Source organism: Chelonia mydas, chromosome 6, assembly GCF_015237465.2.
Source record: "Chelonia mydas isolate rCheMyd1 chromosome 6, rCheMyd1.pri.v2, whole genome shotgun sequence".
Classification (NCBI taxonomy): Eukaryota; Metazoa; Chordata; order Testudines; family Cheloniidae; genus Chelonia; species Chelonia mydas.
The window spans coordinates 51,772,736-51,786,581 of record NC_051246.2 but is presented as its reverse complement, the minus strand read 5'-3'; the positions used below and the strand labels follow the sequence as shown (position 1 = coordinate 51,786,581).

General features: G+C 40.5%; 1 protein-coding gene across 2 annotated transcripts in view; it reads left to right on the top strand.

Annotated features, from left to right (window-relative positions):
- Positions 1–13,846, top strand: part of SHANK2 (SH3 and multiple ankyrin repeat domains 2) — a 612,060-nt gene that overhangs the window by 255,392 nt on the left and 342,822 nt on the right. For both annotated transcript variants that reach the window (XM_037899997.2, XM_043548746.1), the window contains one exon: positions 8,156–8,465. In XM_037899997.2, coding sequence (XP_037755925.1) covers positions 8,156–8,465 — 310 coding nt within the window. The remainder of the gene's footprint in view (positions 1–8,155; positions 8,466–13,846) is intronic.

Below are 13,846 nucleotides of genomic sequence, written 5' to 3'. Positions count from 1 at the left end.
TTGTTTATGGCTCTGTGGTAGACAAGGAACTGAGGAAGGTTATCCCATGTGCACTGGTTCTCCTTGTGGCAAGGTAGGAGGAGAGACAGCACATGTGCGGGCCTAATGGACACTACTACCAAAGTTCTCTGATCAGCAGTGCCAAGATGCAAGCACACCTACAGTGGAGCACCTATAGGCGGGCACATCTTGAAGAACCATCGTTACTGCACAAGGTGAGTAACTTCTTCACTATTGTGGCTATGTTAGAGATATTATCCAGATGAGGTGCAGGATATTCCGTAGCTTTTGCTATCTTCTTAGTGTGGTAGTAGAGTGGCCAACTTTCTGATTGCAGAAAACTGAACACCCTTGCACCACCCCTTCCCTGCCCTGCCCATTCTCAGAGGCCCTGCCCCCTCACTCCATCCTCCCTCACTCCATTGCTCGCTCTCCCCCACCCTTGCTCACTCACTTATTTTCACCAGACTGGGACAGGAGGTTAGAGTGTAGGAGGGGGTGAGGGCTTCAGGGTGGGGCCAGAAATTAGGGGTTCTGAGTGTGGGAGGGAGCTCTGGTTTGGGGCAGGGGTTTCAGATGCAGAGGGGCCTATGGGCTGGGGCTGAGGGGTTCGGAGTGTGGGAGGGGGTCAGGGCTGGGGTAGGGGGTTGGGCTGCAGCAAGGGGTGTGGGGTGTGGGCTCTGGGAGGGAGTTTGGGTGTGGGAGGGGGCTCAGAGCTGGGACAGAGGGTTGAGGCTTGGAAGGGGGTGAGGGGTGCAGGTTCTGGGTGGTGCTTACCTCAGGCAGCTCCTGGAAGTGGCCATCATTCCCCTCCGGCTCCTAGGTGGCAGCATGGCCAGGCGGTTCCGTGCGCTGTCCTGTCCGCAGGCGCCACCGCTGCAGCTCCCATTGGCCGTGGTTCCCAGCCAATGGGAGCTGGGGAGCCAGAGCTCAGGGCGGGGGCAGCACACGGAGCTCCCTGGCTGCTCCTGAGCCTAGGAGCCAGAGGGGGGACATGCCGCCGCTTCCGGGAGCCGCGCGGAGGCAGGGAGCGTGCCCTAGCCCCGCCGACCAGTCTGGTCAGCAGTGCTGACTAGAGCCACCAGGATCCCTTTTTGACCCGGTGTTCTGTTTGAAAACTGGATTCCTGGCAATCCTGTGTGGCAGGGATCAATGACTTTTATTTGAATTGGAGAAAGTTTTTCTTTAAAATTGTTAATTTTTGTATCTGAGAACCATGAGAATGTATCTTTCATTTTTGTGTGGTTTACACCTGTAGCATTTCACTCTATCAACTAATTTCAGTTACATAATTATGCCATACTTTGCATTCTTGGTAGCACACTTTATTTATTTTTATGTGTGTTGTGGTAGTAACTGGAGGCCCAGTCAGAGATGTAGACCCCATTATGGTAGGCACTATAATCACCAAGTAGCAAAAAGATGATCTCAAGGCTAAAGTGCATTCGTAGTTCAGTATTAAAGTATCAAAATTTGCCTTTAAATCTGAAAGGATCTCTTGAGCAGTGATGGACTGAGGCTGGATTGAACAAAGGACAGTTAAGGTCCTCATCCTGCAAATGGGTCCCCAAGTTTTGTAGCTAACCCCCATATTAGGCATGCACAATAGGAATTTGGAATTCAGAGTTTCTGAAGGGTACTACTAGTTTTTTTTTAGTCTATTACCTTGCCCTTCTTAGGGACAGATGAGCAAGTCTGAGAATCCATGGTATTGGTAAATCCAGGCTGTTTAGCCTTTACATTTTTTTTATTTAGCTGGTAGTGATTAAGGCACGGAACTGGACAGCGGGAGGCCTTCGTTCCATTCATTTCCTGTGTGACTTTGGGCAGTTCTCTTAAGCTATCTGAAGCTCATTCTGGGCCTAGGCTTTATATGCTGCATAAAGTATCCACAACAAGCCTGGGAAGCATTTCCCTAGCCCAGCAGCAATGTAGGATTGAGAAACTACCCTCCCTCACAGCCCCTGGTCTAGAGTAGTGGTCTCCAAACTTTTTTGATTGCACACCTCCAGGAAAAAAGAAAAAATTGCTGCAGGCGTGCCGCCGAAGAAAAAAAAGGAAGAGCTGTTATGTAGAAGAGCTGCCACAGGCGTGCCGGCAGCGCACTTCCTGCTACGCACCCCCAGGGATCGTCTTGCGCACCCCCTGGGGTGCACGCATCCCACTTTGGAGACCACTGGTCTAGAGGCATACCCTTACTGCTCAATGCTACAGGGATTCTTGGCTGTGGGACAGCCAATAAGAAGCTCTGAGGAAACTGCTACATGTTAGAGATGCTCTTGGAGCTGATCTAATTTATGCTAGGGGCCATCTTGGTCCCTACAGTAGCCCAGAATCCAGATATCACAAATGTCTTCTCTTGACTTCATCTCAGCAAGTGAGCACAGGATCAGCTTCTGGTCTCCTTTTACTCATCTGTAAAATGGGGATAATACACAGATTTATTGTTGCTAAATTTATTAATGCTTGGGAAGCTATTGGCTAGCCTTGGTTGGAAGACATTATAGAAATTCAAAGTAGTATTGATAATAGTAGTCTCTTTCCAAATCCCAACTCTAAAAGGTAATCAGTGAGATTAAGTTGAAATAGCAGGAATATCTTTCTAATGTGCAGACGCTGATGCATTCGTATTAGTGGCTATGTCAAGTTCTGATGTGGGAGTTCTTATTCTGGACGCTGTTTTAATTCTCACCATGAGGGCGTAATAAAATGCATATATTTATAAGTTTATGAATAAGAGTCCAAGCTTATTCTACAGAAAGCTATGCATGGTTTAGATTGTCAAAAAGACCATTCCTGTGCCCATAGATTTTCTATGCAAATCTGTGAACCAGTGTCAAATCCATTCATTTAACTTAATATATACTCTTGTCCCAGTTTCCTTTGTATATTTTCCACCTATTGAGTATTTTGTTTTAAATTAGTGGGCTGAATTTTTATCCTCACATACCACTTTGTAAGAGTATTTTTTCATTAACAGTTATAGCTACGTGAACATTGAAATGTTAAATGATTCTAAACTGTTAATTATCAAGCATAAATAAGTACTTTTCTTTACATTGTGAGTTATTTTATAGATGGTGTATCAGGCATATGGAAGTAAAATCCAACTAAGTAATCCATGTGATCCCTCTCCCTCTTTTAGTTGATGGAGCAGTGGTCTTACCAACACAAAGATCTAGCGTTTAACTGCGGATCTTATCCTAACAATCAGCGGAGAATGCTGCAATGGAGTAATTATTAGTACGCCGTTTAGGTTTATGCTGTATGATGTTTAAGTTTGGGTTAGTCTTTGTAAATCTTACTCCTTAGAAGCTGTATACTGCATTGCTGAAATATTTATAAATATATCCAAAATGGAATTGTGCAACAGCTAAGCATTCGTTTGTGAATGCCTAAGTCCCACTTCCTATTTGTAGTGTTTTCAAAAAGGTAATCTTCAACTTTCTGGTTGTTTGTTCTTCCTCTGTAAGGATGTTTGCACTGGCTTTCACTGGTATCCATAGACATTTTCCATAAATAAAACCTTTGAAAAGTTGCAATGGTTAAAGAATTTATTTATTGTCATCTGCATAGAATTCGATAAAGTAGCTGGGGTTGCCTTTTAATGTGTTTTCCCCTTGTACAAAAAAAAATCTATTTTATTTCAGTGTAATTATCATAATAGAGGGGGAGTGGAAAATAATTGGTGCTTGCTTCTCATCCTTTTCAAACTGGAATATGGGTCATGTTCAGATATGCCGTTTAGTGGCAGTTTGTCTAAATTTTTAATGTAGGCACGGTGTGAAGCTTGCTTATTGTTAGATGCACATGCACTCTCAAATTGACTCTGACTCTGGACAGCATTGCAAAAGACAAGCAAACAAATATCAAAAAGCATAGAAAGTATCTGAACATTGAGATTCAGCTATGCAAGTTTAAAAGCTAAGCACACTTATTCAGTAGCTCCCATTTCTTTCAGGATTTTCCCTTCACAAGTTCTAGTTGTTGAAATGCTGATATGAAGTATCTTTCCATGAATGATTCCCCTCCTCCCTTTCCAAATATAAATTTTGTCCCCTCTTAGCCTGCACTGCTTCTCCTTCCTTCAGTCCTGTGTTTGCTTGTTCATAAATGTAATGATTACAAAAGCAGAGTAACGTCTGAAAGACTATGGTGGTGGTGTTCACATGACTAATACTGTGAAAGATAGCAAGATTTTTTTTTTTGAGCAGCTCCAGTCTACGCACAGTTGGTTCCCAGCTGACAGACAGAATGTGGGGTGGGCTTTGTCACCAGAACGCTGGGTACTGCATGCCCAGCTATGCTTGCAATTACACGGTGCCCAGAAACCTGCTGCTTATGTCAGGGTGCAGGCAGTTTAAACACATAGAAACTGGGTAGTTTTTTCCCTCTTTCTTCCTAGAAAAGGTTATGTAATGAGGGGATTGCTGCTAAAGTAAGAGAAAATGAAGTCTTTGTTAAATGCCTTAACAAAGAAAGAAGGTAAGCAATGAACTCAGAACATTTGATGTTTGAGAACTGATATTTTTCTTGTATACCTTTAATATGATCTGCTTACTTATTGTATAATTAATCAGTTCTTGCCATTTCTTTTTTCAAAATTCTTGTGTGTCAGAGTATCCATTTAGGCAACTAATTTTTAGATCTAGTTGATACCTGACTTATTCATATTAGTTTTTTCTTAAACTTAGGTAGATATAGAAAATGTTCTGTTTTCTAAGAAATCCATCTGAAGATGAATGAGGATTTCCTCGGTCAATATTATCACTGTAAGCTCCTTAATTGCCCACTCATAAGTATGGATTGTTAGATATAAAATTCTGACAGCTGGAAGGAAAGTATTGTTTAATTTTTAGGTTTGATATAAAGGTACAGTAATTACTTGATTTGAAACTAAAAGCATGGAATTCGTTGAGATGTTTTCATGTCATTTTATATTATTTGTTTCTCCAAACAACCTTTGCAATAAGAATCTATAAGATCTGTAAAATAATTAACTAACAATAAAAATTAGTCCAACAGAGTTTAAAGCATGCACATTTGTTTCATTATTTTGTGGTGTAGTTATTTTTTATTGTGAAAATAATATAAATATTGCCATGTAAGAGGCAGCTAAGAAAATATCCACCCACTTACAGTTTGCAGATTGCCGGGGAAAAAACAGTTGGTTGGAATATTAATCATTTTGGGCATGAAAGAGGTTATTTTTTAACTCTTTCTGCATAGATATGTGCCTAAAAAAATCCTAATTGTGGCTTTGATAATTTTCCCTTTATTACCTTCACAAAGAAAACGTTAGTCTTTAATTCAAAAAGTAAAGACTAATTTTACTTGCAGCTATTTCTTTAAGAATATAAAATTGATATCAAACCAAATGTTAATTCCAAAGTGATTATTAAAATCCTTTTTTTGAAGTATTCATTGGGCAAAGATAATTTTACATGAAACCTGGGAAATATATAAATGTTTTTTATTTGGAGTGGTACGAACATTTTTCATTCTTCTCAAACTTATCAATGTAAATGTGCTCAGAAATACTCATCCCATTCTGTCAATTAGTCCTCTGATATCTCCGCAATATTCAGAACTATTAAACCTCCTCCCCCCAAACCTTTCAACTTTTTTTACAATAAACCCTCAGTAGATAGATTCTAATTTTTCATGAGCTTAACTATGAGCATTCAAAATCTTCGTGTGGAGTCTTCATCCTGTCCATTTTGTGAACTAACAAATAATTCTAGGGGCCACATCTTGGTCCTGTTCGAAGCCAAATGCAAAACTCCCATTGACTTCAATTGGATATAAATAGGCAAGCCTGTACCTATTGTATCCACATTATTTTGTATAATCTTTATTAAAAGAAAATATTTTACCTTATTTTAACCCATAAGATCTTATTCACAATCTGCCTCTCTTCAGTGGCATTGTTAGTAAGAAATATGCTAAATGTCCCAAGCACAGCTATATACAAACTGTACATCCATATCACACACTACATGTAGCATGGCAAGATAACAGAAAGTATTCTATTTCCCAGAAAGTATTCTAAAGTGGCAATGAATAAAAATTGAAAAAGAAATTGTACCTTTTTGCAGAAGATTCAGACACACTCACTATGGAAGATTGTGTTCTGAATTTTTTTTAAGACGTTTGGGTTGGCCTTGAGCTGAATCTTTTAGAAGCATTGTGTCATACATTCAAAAGCACCTAAGTGGAGTTAGGAGCACAATTCCATTGACTTTCTTCTAAATGCATTTTTTTTTTTTTATAAGTGGGCATTATGATATACTTGAAAAATCCCCCTCTCTCATAGGTTCTGTAGATTTTTGCCATTTCCATCATAAACTTAGCACTCTCTTAAGTCTCATCCTTCTTAACAGCCTTGTTGGTAAAGATCACTATTATTTAATTTTTGCTTCAAATAAAATACAGTAGAATTTAATATCAATTTCAAATCCTGTTCTCTATATGTATCTTTTTTGTTAATATTTATAAGAGAAAGTTTAACCTAAATGAGAGTTTCAACTACCTGGAATTTTGACTGTTTGCTATACTGTGTCATTTTATGATCCTCTTCAGAATCACTTGTCAGTCAAGAATTCTGGTGACATTTTTTTGAGGAACTTCATTCTTTAAGCTGCGGTTACAATTGTTTAAAATATTCTTCATTTCCTGTCCTAAAATTGTGTGAAACATTGCTCTGTTATCTTAAGCACTTGTTGTGCTTCACCCCAGGGATGGCTGTATATTAGGGGAGGATGAAGTGATTTCTATGTATGCTAATATCTATATTAATATGTGTGTGTTTGTATAGTATGACATATTTGTTCTATTTTATATAAGCTTATGCTTTTAAAGTTTTGATTGTGTACTTAGTTATCCTTCAAGATGAATGACATTGTATACACGCAAAATATTATCTGGGGTTTCTTTCCTAACTGAAATATTATATAATTTTTGAAAATTACAGTCTGCATAGTCTTCTGAATTATTACAGGCTGCCTTTTATTTGTGATATCATTATTATTACTTTGCAGATTTAAATTTGTGAACTCTGGATTCAATCCTACAAACCCTCTGAGTCCCACTGAAGTTAACGGGCTTATTTTTCATAAATAAGAACTAAAATAAATAAGGGTTTTCAGGGTTAGACGTCTATTAGTTTATGAAATAGTAGGAAGAACGATCAGATCTAGGGTGTTTATAAGATGCCTTTTATTAGAAAAGTCTCTTTAAACTGTATTTGAGGCTAAAGAACCCATTACTTTGAGAAATGGAGAGTCTTGGGGCATAGTGTTTACTAATATAAATTGTCCCATAATTGCAGTGCTTTTCTAGTAGCATTTGCAGGATCAGGTTCCTGATTTGTATATTTTTCTACTAAAAAAAATTAGTTAAATGATTTATTGCTATGTTTAGATATGTCTTGGTATATTCTCCAGTGAATGCTTGTGGGAGCTGAAGTGAGCATATTACCTCAGGATACTGCACTCTCTGCTCTATATACAATAATAGGTGCAATAGAAATGCCTAGATTAGAAAAACAGACACCTAGGGATTATGTCAGTGTAAGAGTTCTAAGAGAAGAAGAATCTGTCCTGAATTTTTAACCTAGCAGATGGAGATAAGGTGACCGCTAACATTAAAGATTTCCAGGCTACTCCTGAACTGACAATGGAACCAAATTCTCTCTCTCTCAGTTTAGGTCTCTATAGGAAAAAGGAACCCAAAAGATACAGCATGAAAGAAGAAGTTTCTGTGGATCAGTTCAAGTCCATGAACTTGTGTTAGGCTTCAAAGAAAGCTTGAGAGAGAGGGCAAATAGTGTTGATGAAAGCTTGGCAAAAAATAGATGTTTGCCATTACTATTCATTGATGTTTCCAGTATTGTGGGGCTTAACTATGTATTACAACCAGTAAGTCAAAGTATGTTGCATATGAAAGTGGTTTTCAGTTTTAATTACATTTTAAATATAATTCTGTTATTTAGCTTGATTAGATAATCAGTGAAGATAGTTTTTCTCTTTTACTCTAAGCACCCGAAAAAGGTGCCATATGTTGTTGAATCTTTTTAAGGAGTGATAAATATGCATAAATGATCAAATCAGATGTGATTACCATAATTGTTTTTCCCCTCCCCCTCTTAATACAGTGCCATTTAGAGAGGCTCCTACCTATTCAAACAGGAGGCGGAGGCCCCAAAGCACCTTGGCAGCACCTCGTGTCTTACTTCGTTCCAACAGCGATAACAATCTGAACATCAACAACATTCCTGACTGTTCAGCTTCATCTTCTGCTTCTTCACACCGCAGCCTTTCACCTCACCTACTTCAACAGATGCAGAATAATCCTAATGGAACTGTAAAAGCTGTTGGGAGTTATACCCCATCCTCTCGGAGTCGGTCACCATCATTGAACAGGGTAGGAGAGGATGCAAAAAGACAGCAACATAGGCACATCAGGTGATCTTTTTCAATATTCCTACAGCATGAAATATACCATTTTATTGACACACTGACCATGATATTCATGAATACAGATTTATTATAAATGTCCATCTTGGGGCCAGGGTAGATGTGAACATTTGAATAAAATCATATGCATTGGAGCAATGTCCAAAAGCTGAACTTGCCAACACCTCTAACCATTGCTTGCAGATACTCTTATCCACTCCATCCATTTCCTCACAAAGTCTGCGTAAATAGATAAACCTAGCAGTATGATCTGAAGGTTACCAAATCATGCTTTGGTGTCCTCTACCACTCCCCTCCTGTTTCAAGCAGGGTGTTAGTAGATCTGGAGACAGTTTTTCAGACACTTTCAAAATGTAATATTCTGATTTTTTTCAGTTCCGAATGATCTTTTGTTTTGAATTTTGATTTTGTTTTTAAAAGGTTAAACTCAAAAACAAAATGAAACATTTCATCCAGAACAAACATTGTTTTACTTTTTCGGTTTACCAAAAAGTTTGAAATTTAAAATTTTTGTTTCCGGTTGACTCAAAACAATTTTTTGTTTTCTATATTTTGGTTCAGCCAATGAATTGAAAAATCATTTCTTCACAGAGCTCTAGATGCAAGTAGCTTGAGAGTCTTGTATGGTTGTAATAGCTCTAATAAATCATGGGAAAAGAGAGACTCTCTGAGGTAGTAGGGACCAAACTATCTCTTATGGCTGTAGTCTGCTTACTCTACAGTTGGGCGAGGGGGACTGTTGTCCATCAGGTTGTTGATGGAACCTGAGTCAATTGCTTTCTTCCAACCCCCTTCCCAGACAGCATTCAAGGCCAGTTAGAGGCAACATACTCAACTCCACAGCCTCTTGAAGTCCCATTTCCACTGATCTGGAGCTGAGCAGTATGCAAGAAGGAAGAAAAAGTGGAGGTCTGAGGAATTCCTGTGTGGCTGGTTAGCGGGGTTGGTGGGGGAAGAGCTGGGGAGGGGCAGCAGCTGGAGGCGGTGGTGGTAGGAAGCAAGCATCTTCTCCCGTTCCTACTTTCTGCAGGGCCCTAACACTTGAGGATTTTGCTGCTTTATTTTTTCCCTTTTGACTAGTGAGTGTGACCAAGTGGGTGCCTACCTATGGGCTGTGCCCACTGGATGAGAAGTCTTGCTTTATTGGAGAAAGGTGGATGCTGGCATACATTTTAATAGAACAAAATTGATAGATTAGGTGTGAATGCTTTATCTTTTAAAGAATGTCAATACTCACCAAAATGCTGCCCTATAAAGGGATAATTACAGTTTAAGTTAGGGGGAGAGTGAGAGACTTAAATAGAATTTAAATACATTGATCCAATAAACTTAATTCTATTGTCATTCAAAATAATGGGCTTTCTCTGTCATATTTCCTGATCTCAATATGAAAAAAGAAAATGAATATTGTCAAGTAGCAGTGTTGGCTACTGTTGGGTGTCACTTTGATATTATGTATAATAGATTTATATCTAAATTTGTAGTCATTAGAGCAAAAGAGAATTTGGCTGAAGTTATTTTCCTATTACTTTCTTCCCTTACTTTGCTCCTTTTTTTCTTCTCCCCCTCTTCAGTTATGGGCACCCAGCTAACACATGTTTTCTGCTGGTGGTATTAGCAATACCACCAGAGATGTCTAATGTTGCAATCTAGAAAATTCACAACAGTTTTGCTTAAATCACATATGGCATTGACCACTTCATGAGATAGGATTCTGAACTTCATAGGCCAGTGGTCTGATCCAATATAGCAAAGTGTTCCAATGTTGTATATTGTAGTAACTGTGCAAAGTCATTCAATTATTACCTTAGGCCTCACTCCTGCATAGAGAACCACGTGGACAGATCCTTGTATCTATCTGGAGACTACACTAGGATTCTGCATAGATGCAGGGGTCCACCTGTTAAATTGTCTTTGCAGGCCGGGGACCCTCCTCTTTGTTCCTTCCAGTTAGAGGGAATGTGTTTTGCTTTCTCCAAAGGACGATCTAGCTAAAAACTATTTTAAAACTTGGCTTCTAATTAGAATATACAATGTTACTAGAATAATATCTCTAGGTTCCTGGAATATAATTTGTTGATTTATGGAGCTGGCCAAATAATGCAAAAACTTTCTGTGAATATTAATTAATTTTTTTAAATGAAATTGCTTTGGCTGCTCTCATCCCTCTTCTATTCTCACTGTCTGTGAATGCTTGAGTGAGTTTCACCAGCACAAATGTTAATGGAAGCCAATTTCATGCCGGAAAATTTGTGGAAACCAAATGCTAAGTCCTCCATGTGTAAGTAATTGTACTGAAACTATTTGCACACCCATCCAAACATAGAATAGGAACAGTGCCATGTGATATAACCTATGAATATACATCCCCAGTGTCTCCAGTGCATCTGCTGGTGGTCCACAGAAAGCTGGTTGGTCACATGGTGCTAGCTCTTATTTCCAGCTTCTAAATTTGTTGAAGACCACTGAAACACTTTCCTAATGTTCTGTTTCAGAGTAACAGCCGTGTTAGTCTGTATTCGCAAAAAGAAAAGGAGTACTTGTGGCACCTTAGAGACTAACCAATTTATTTGAGCATAAGCTTTCGTGAGCTACAGCTCACTTCATCGGATGCATACTGTGGAAACTGCAGAAGATATTATATACACAGAGATCATGAAACAATACCTCCTCCCACCCCACTCTCCTGCTGGTAATAGCTTATCTAAAGTGATCACTCTCCTTACAATGTGTATGATAATCAAGTTGGGCCATTTCCAGCACAAATCCAGGTTTTCTCACCCCCCCCACCCCCAAAACACACACACACAAACTCACTCTCCTGCTGGTAATAGCTCATCCAAACTGACCACTCTCCTTACAATGTGTATGATAATCAAGGTGGGCCATTTATACCTTGTATACCTTCAGATCAGCGGCACTGCTATGGGTACCCGCATTGGCCCACAGTATGCCAACATTTTTATGGCTGATTTAGAACAACGCTTCCTCAGCTCTCGTCCCCTAATGCCCCTACTCTACTTGTGCTATATTGATGACATCTTCATCATCTGGACCCATGGAAAAGAAGCCCTTGAGGAATTCCACCATGATTTCAACAATTTCCATCCCACCATCAACCTCAGCCTGGTCCAGTCCACACAAGAGATCCACTTCCTGGACGCTACAGTGCTAATAAACGATGGTCACGTAAACACCACCCTATACCGGAAGCCTACTGACCGCTGTTCCTACCTACATGCCTCCAGCTTTCACCCTGACCACACCACACGATCCATCGTCTACAGCCAAGCTCTGCGATGCAACCGCATTTGCTCCAACCCCTCAGACAGAGACAAACACCTACAAGAGCTCTATCAAGCATTCTTACAACTACAATACCCACCTGCAGAAGTGAAGAAACAGATTGATAGAGCAGAAGAGTTCCCAGAAGTCACCTACTACAGGACAGGCCTAACAAAGAAATAACAGAACGCCACTAACTGTCACCTTCAGCCCCTAACTAAAACCCCTCCAACGCATTATTAAGGATCTACAACCTATCCTGAAGGATGACCCAACACTCTCACAAATCTTGGGAGACAGGCCAGTCCTTGCCTACAGACAGCCCCCCAACCTGAAGCAAATACTCACCAGCAACCACATACCACACAACAGAACCACTAACCCAGGAACCTATCCTTGCAACAAAGCCCGTTGCCAACTGTGCCCACATATCTATTCAGGGGACACCATGACAGGGCCTAATAACATCAGCCACACTATCAGAGGCTCGTTCACCTGCACATCCACCAATGTGATATATGCCATCATGTGCCAGCAATGCCCCTCTGTCATGTACATTGGTCAGACTGGACAGTCTCTACGTAAAAGAATAAATGGACACAAATCAGATGTCAAGAATTATAACATTCATAAACCAGTCGGAGAACACTTCAATCTCTCTGGTCACGCAATTACAGACATGAAGGTCGCTATCTTACAACAAAAAAACTTCAAATCCAGACTCCAGCGAGAAACTGCTGAATTGGAATTCATTTGCAAATTGGATACTATTAATTTAGGCTTAAATAGAGACTGGGAGTGGCTAAGTCATTATGCAAGGTAGCCTATTTCCCCTTGTTCTTTCCTACCCCCCCCCCCCCAGATGTTCTGGTTAAACTTGGATTTATGCTGGAAATGGCCCACCTTGATTATCATACACATTGTAAGGAGAGTGGTCAGTTTGGATGAGCTATTACCAGCAGGAGAGTGAGTTTGTGTGTGTGTGTTTTGGGGGGGGGGGTGAGAAAACCTGGATTTGTGCTGGAAATAGCCCACCTCGATTTTCATACACATTGTAGGGAGAGTGGTCACTTTGGATGAGCTATTACCAGCAGGAGAGTGAGTTTGTGTGTGGGGGGGGGGGGTGAGAAAACCTGGATTTGTGCTGGAAATGGCCCACCTTGATTATCATGCACATTGTAGGGAGAGTGGTCACTTTGGATGAGCTATTACCAGCAGGAGAGTGAGTTTGTGTGTGTGGGGGGGGGTGAGAAAACCTGGATTTGTGCTGGAAATGGCCCACCTTGATTATCATGCACATTGTAGGGAGAGTGGTCACTTTGGATGAGCTATTACCAGCAGGAGAGTGAGTTTGTGTGTGTATGGGGGTGGGGGGATGAGAAAACCTGGATTTGTGCTGGAAATGGCCCACCTCGATTTTCATACACATTGTAGGGAGAGTGGTCACTTTGGATAAGCTATTACCAGCAGGAGAGTGAGTTTGTGTGTGTGTGTTTTGGGGGTGGGGGGGGTGAGAAAACCTGGATTTGTGCTGGAAATGGCCCAACTTGATTATCATACACATTGTAAGGAGAGTGATCACTTTAGATAAGCTATTACCAGCAGGAGAGTGGGGTGGGAGGAGGTATTGTTTCATGATCTCTGTGTATATAATGTCTTCTGCAGTTTCCACAGTATGCATCCGATGAAGTGAGCTGTAGCTCACGAAAGCTTATGCTCAAATAAATTGGTTAGTCTCTAAGGTGCCACAAGTACTCCTTTTCTTTTTGCTAATGTTCTGTGCCACTGTAACACCAACAGACCCCAGTTGTCGGCGGGTGGGATTGAACCGGGGATCTCTGGAATTTAGTGCATGAGCTAAAAGTCAACTGGCGCTTAGCTAAAGCTGTAGAGCAGACTCATTAATTGCGCTCTCTCTCTCTCTCACAGTGGTCTCGGTGCCACTAAATGGGACAGAATACCACACCCAGAAGGTGTGTGGGTTACACAGCCATTGCTGTAGTTACCACAGAGATGTTGTGCAGTTATGAATGGGGGCAAGCACAGGACTCCCTCCACCAATTCTCTTCCTTGAAGTGTCACCA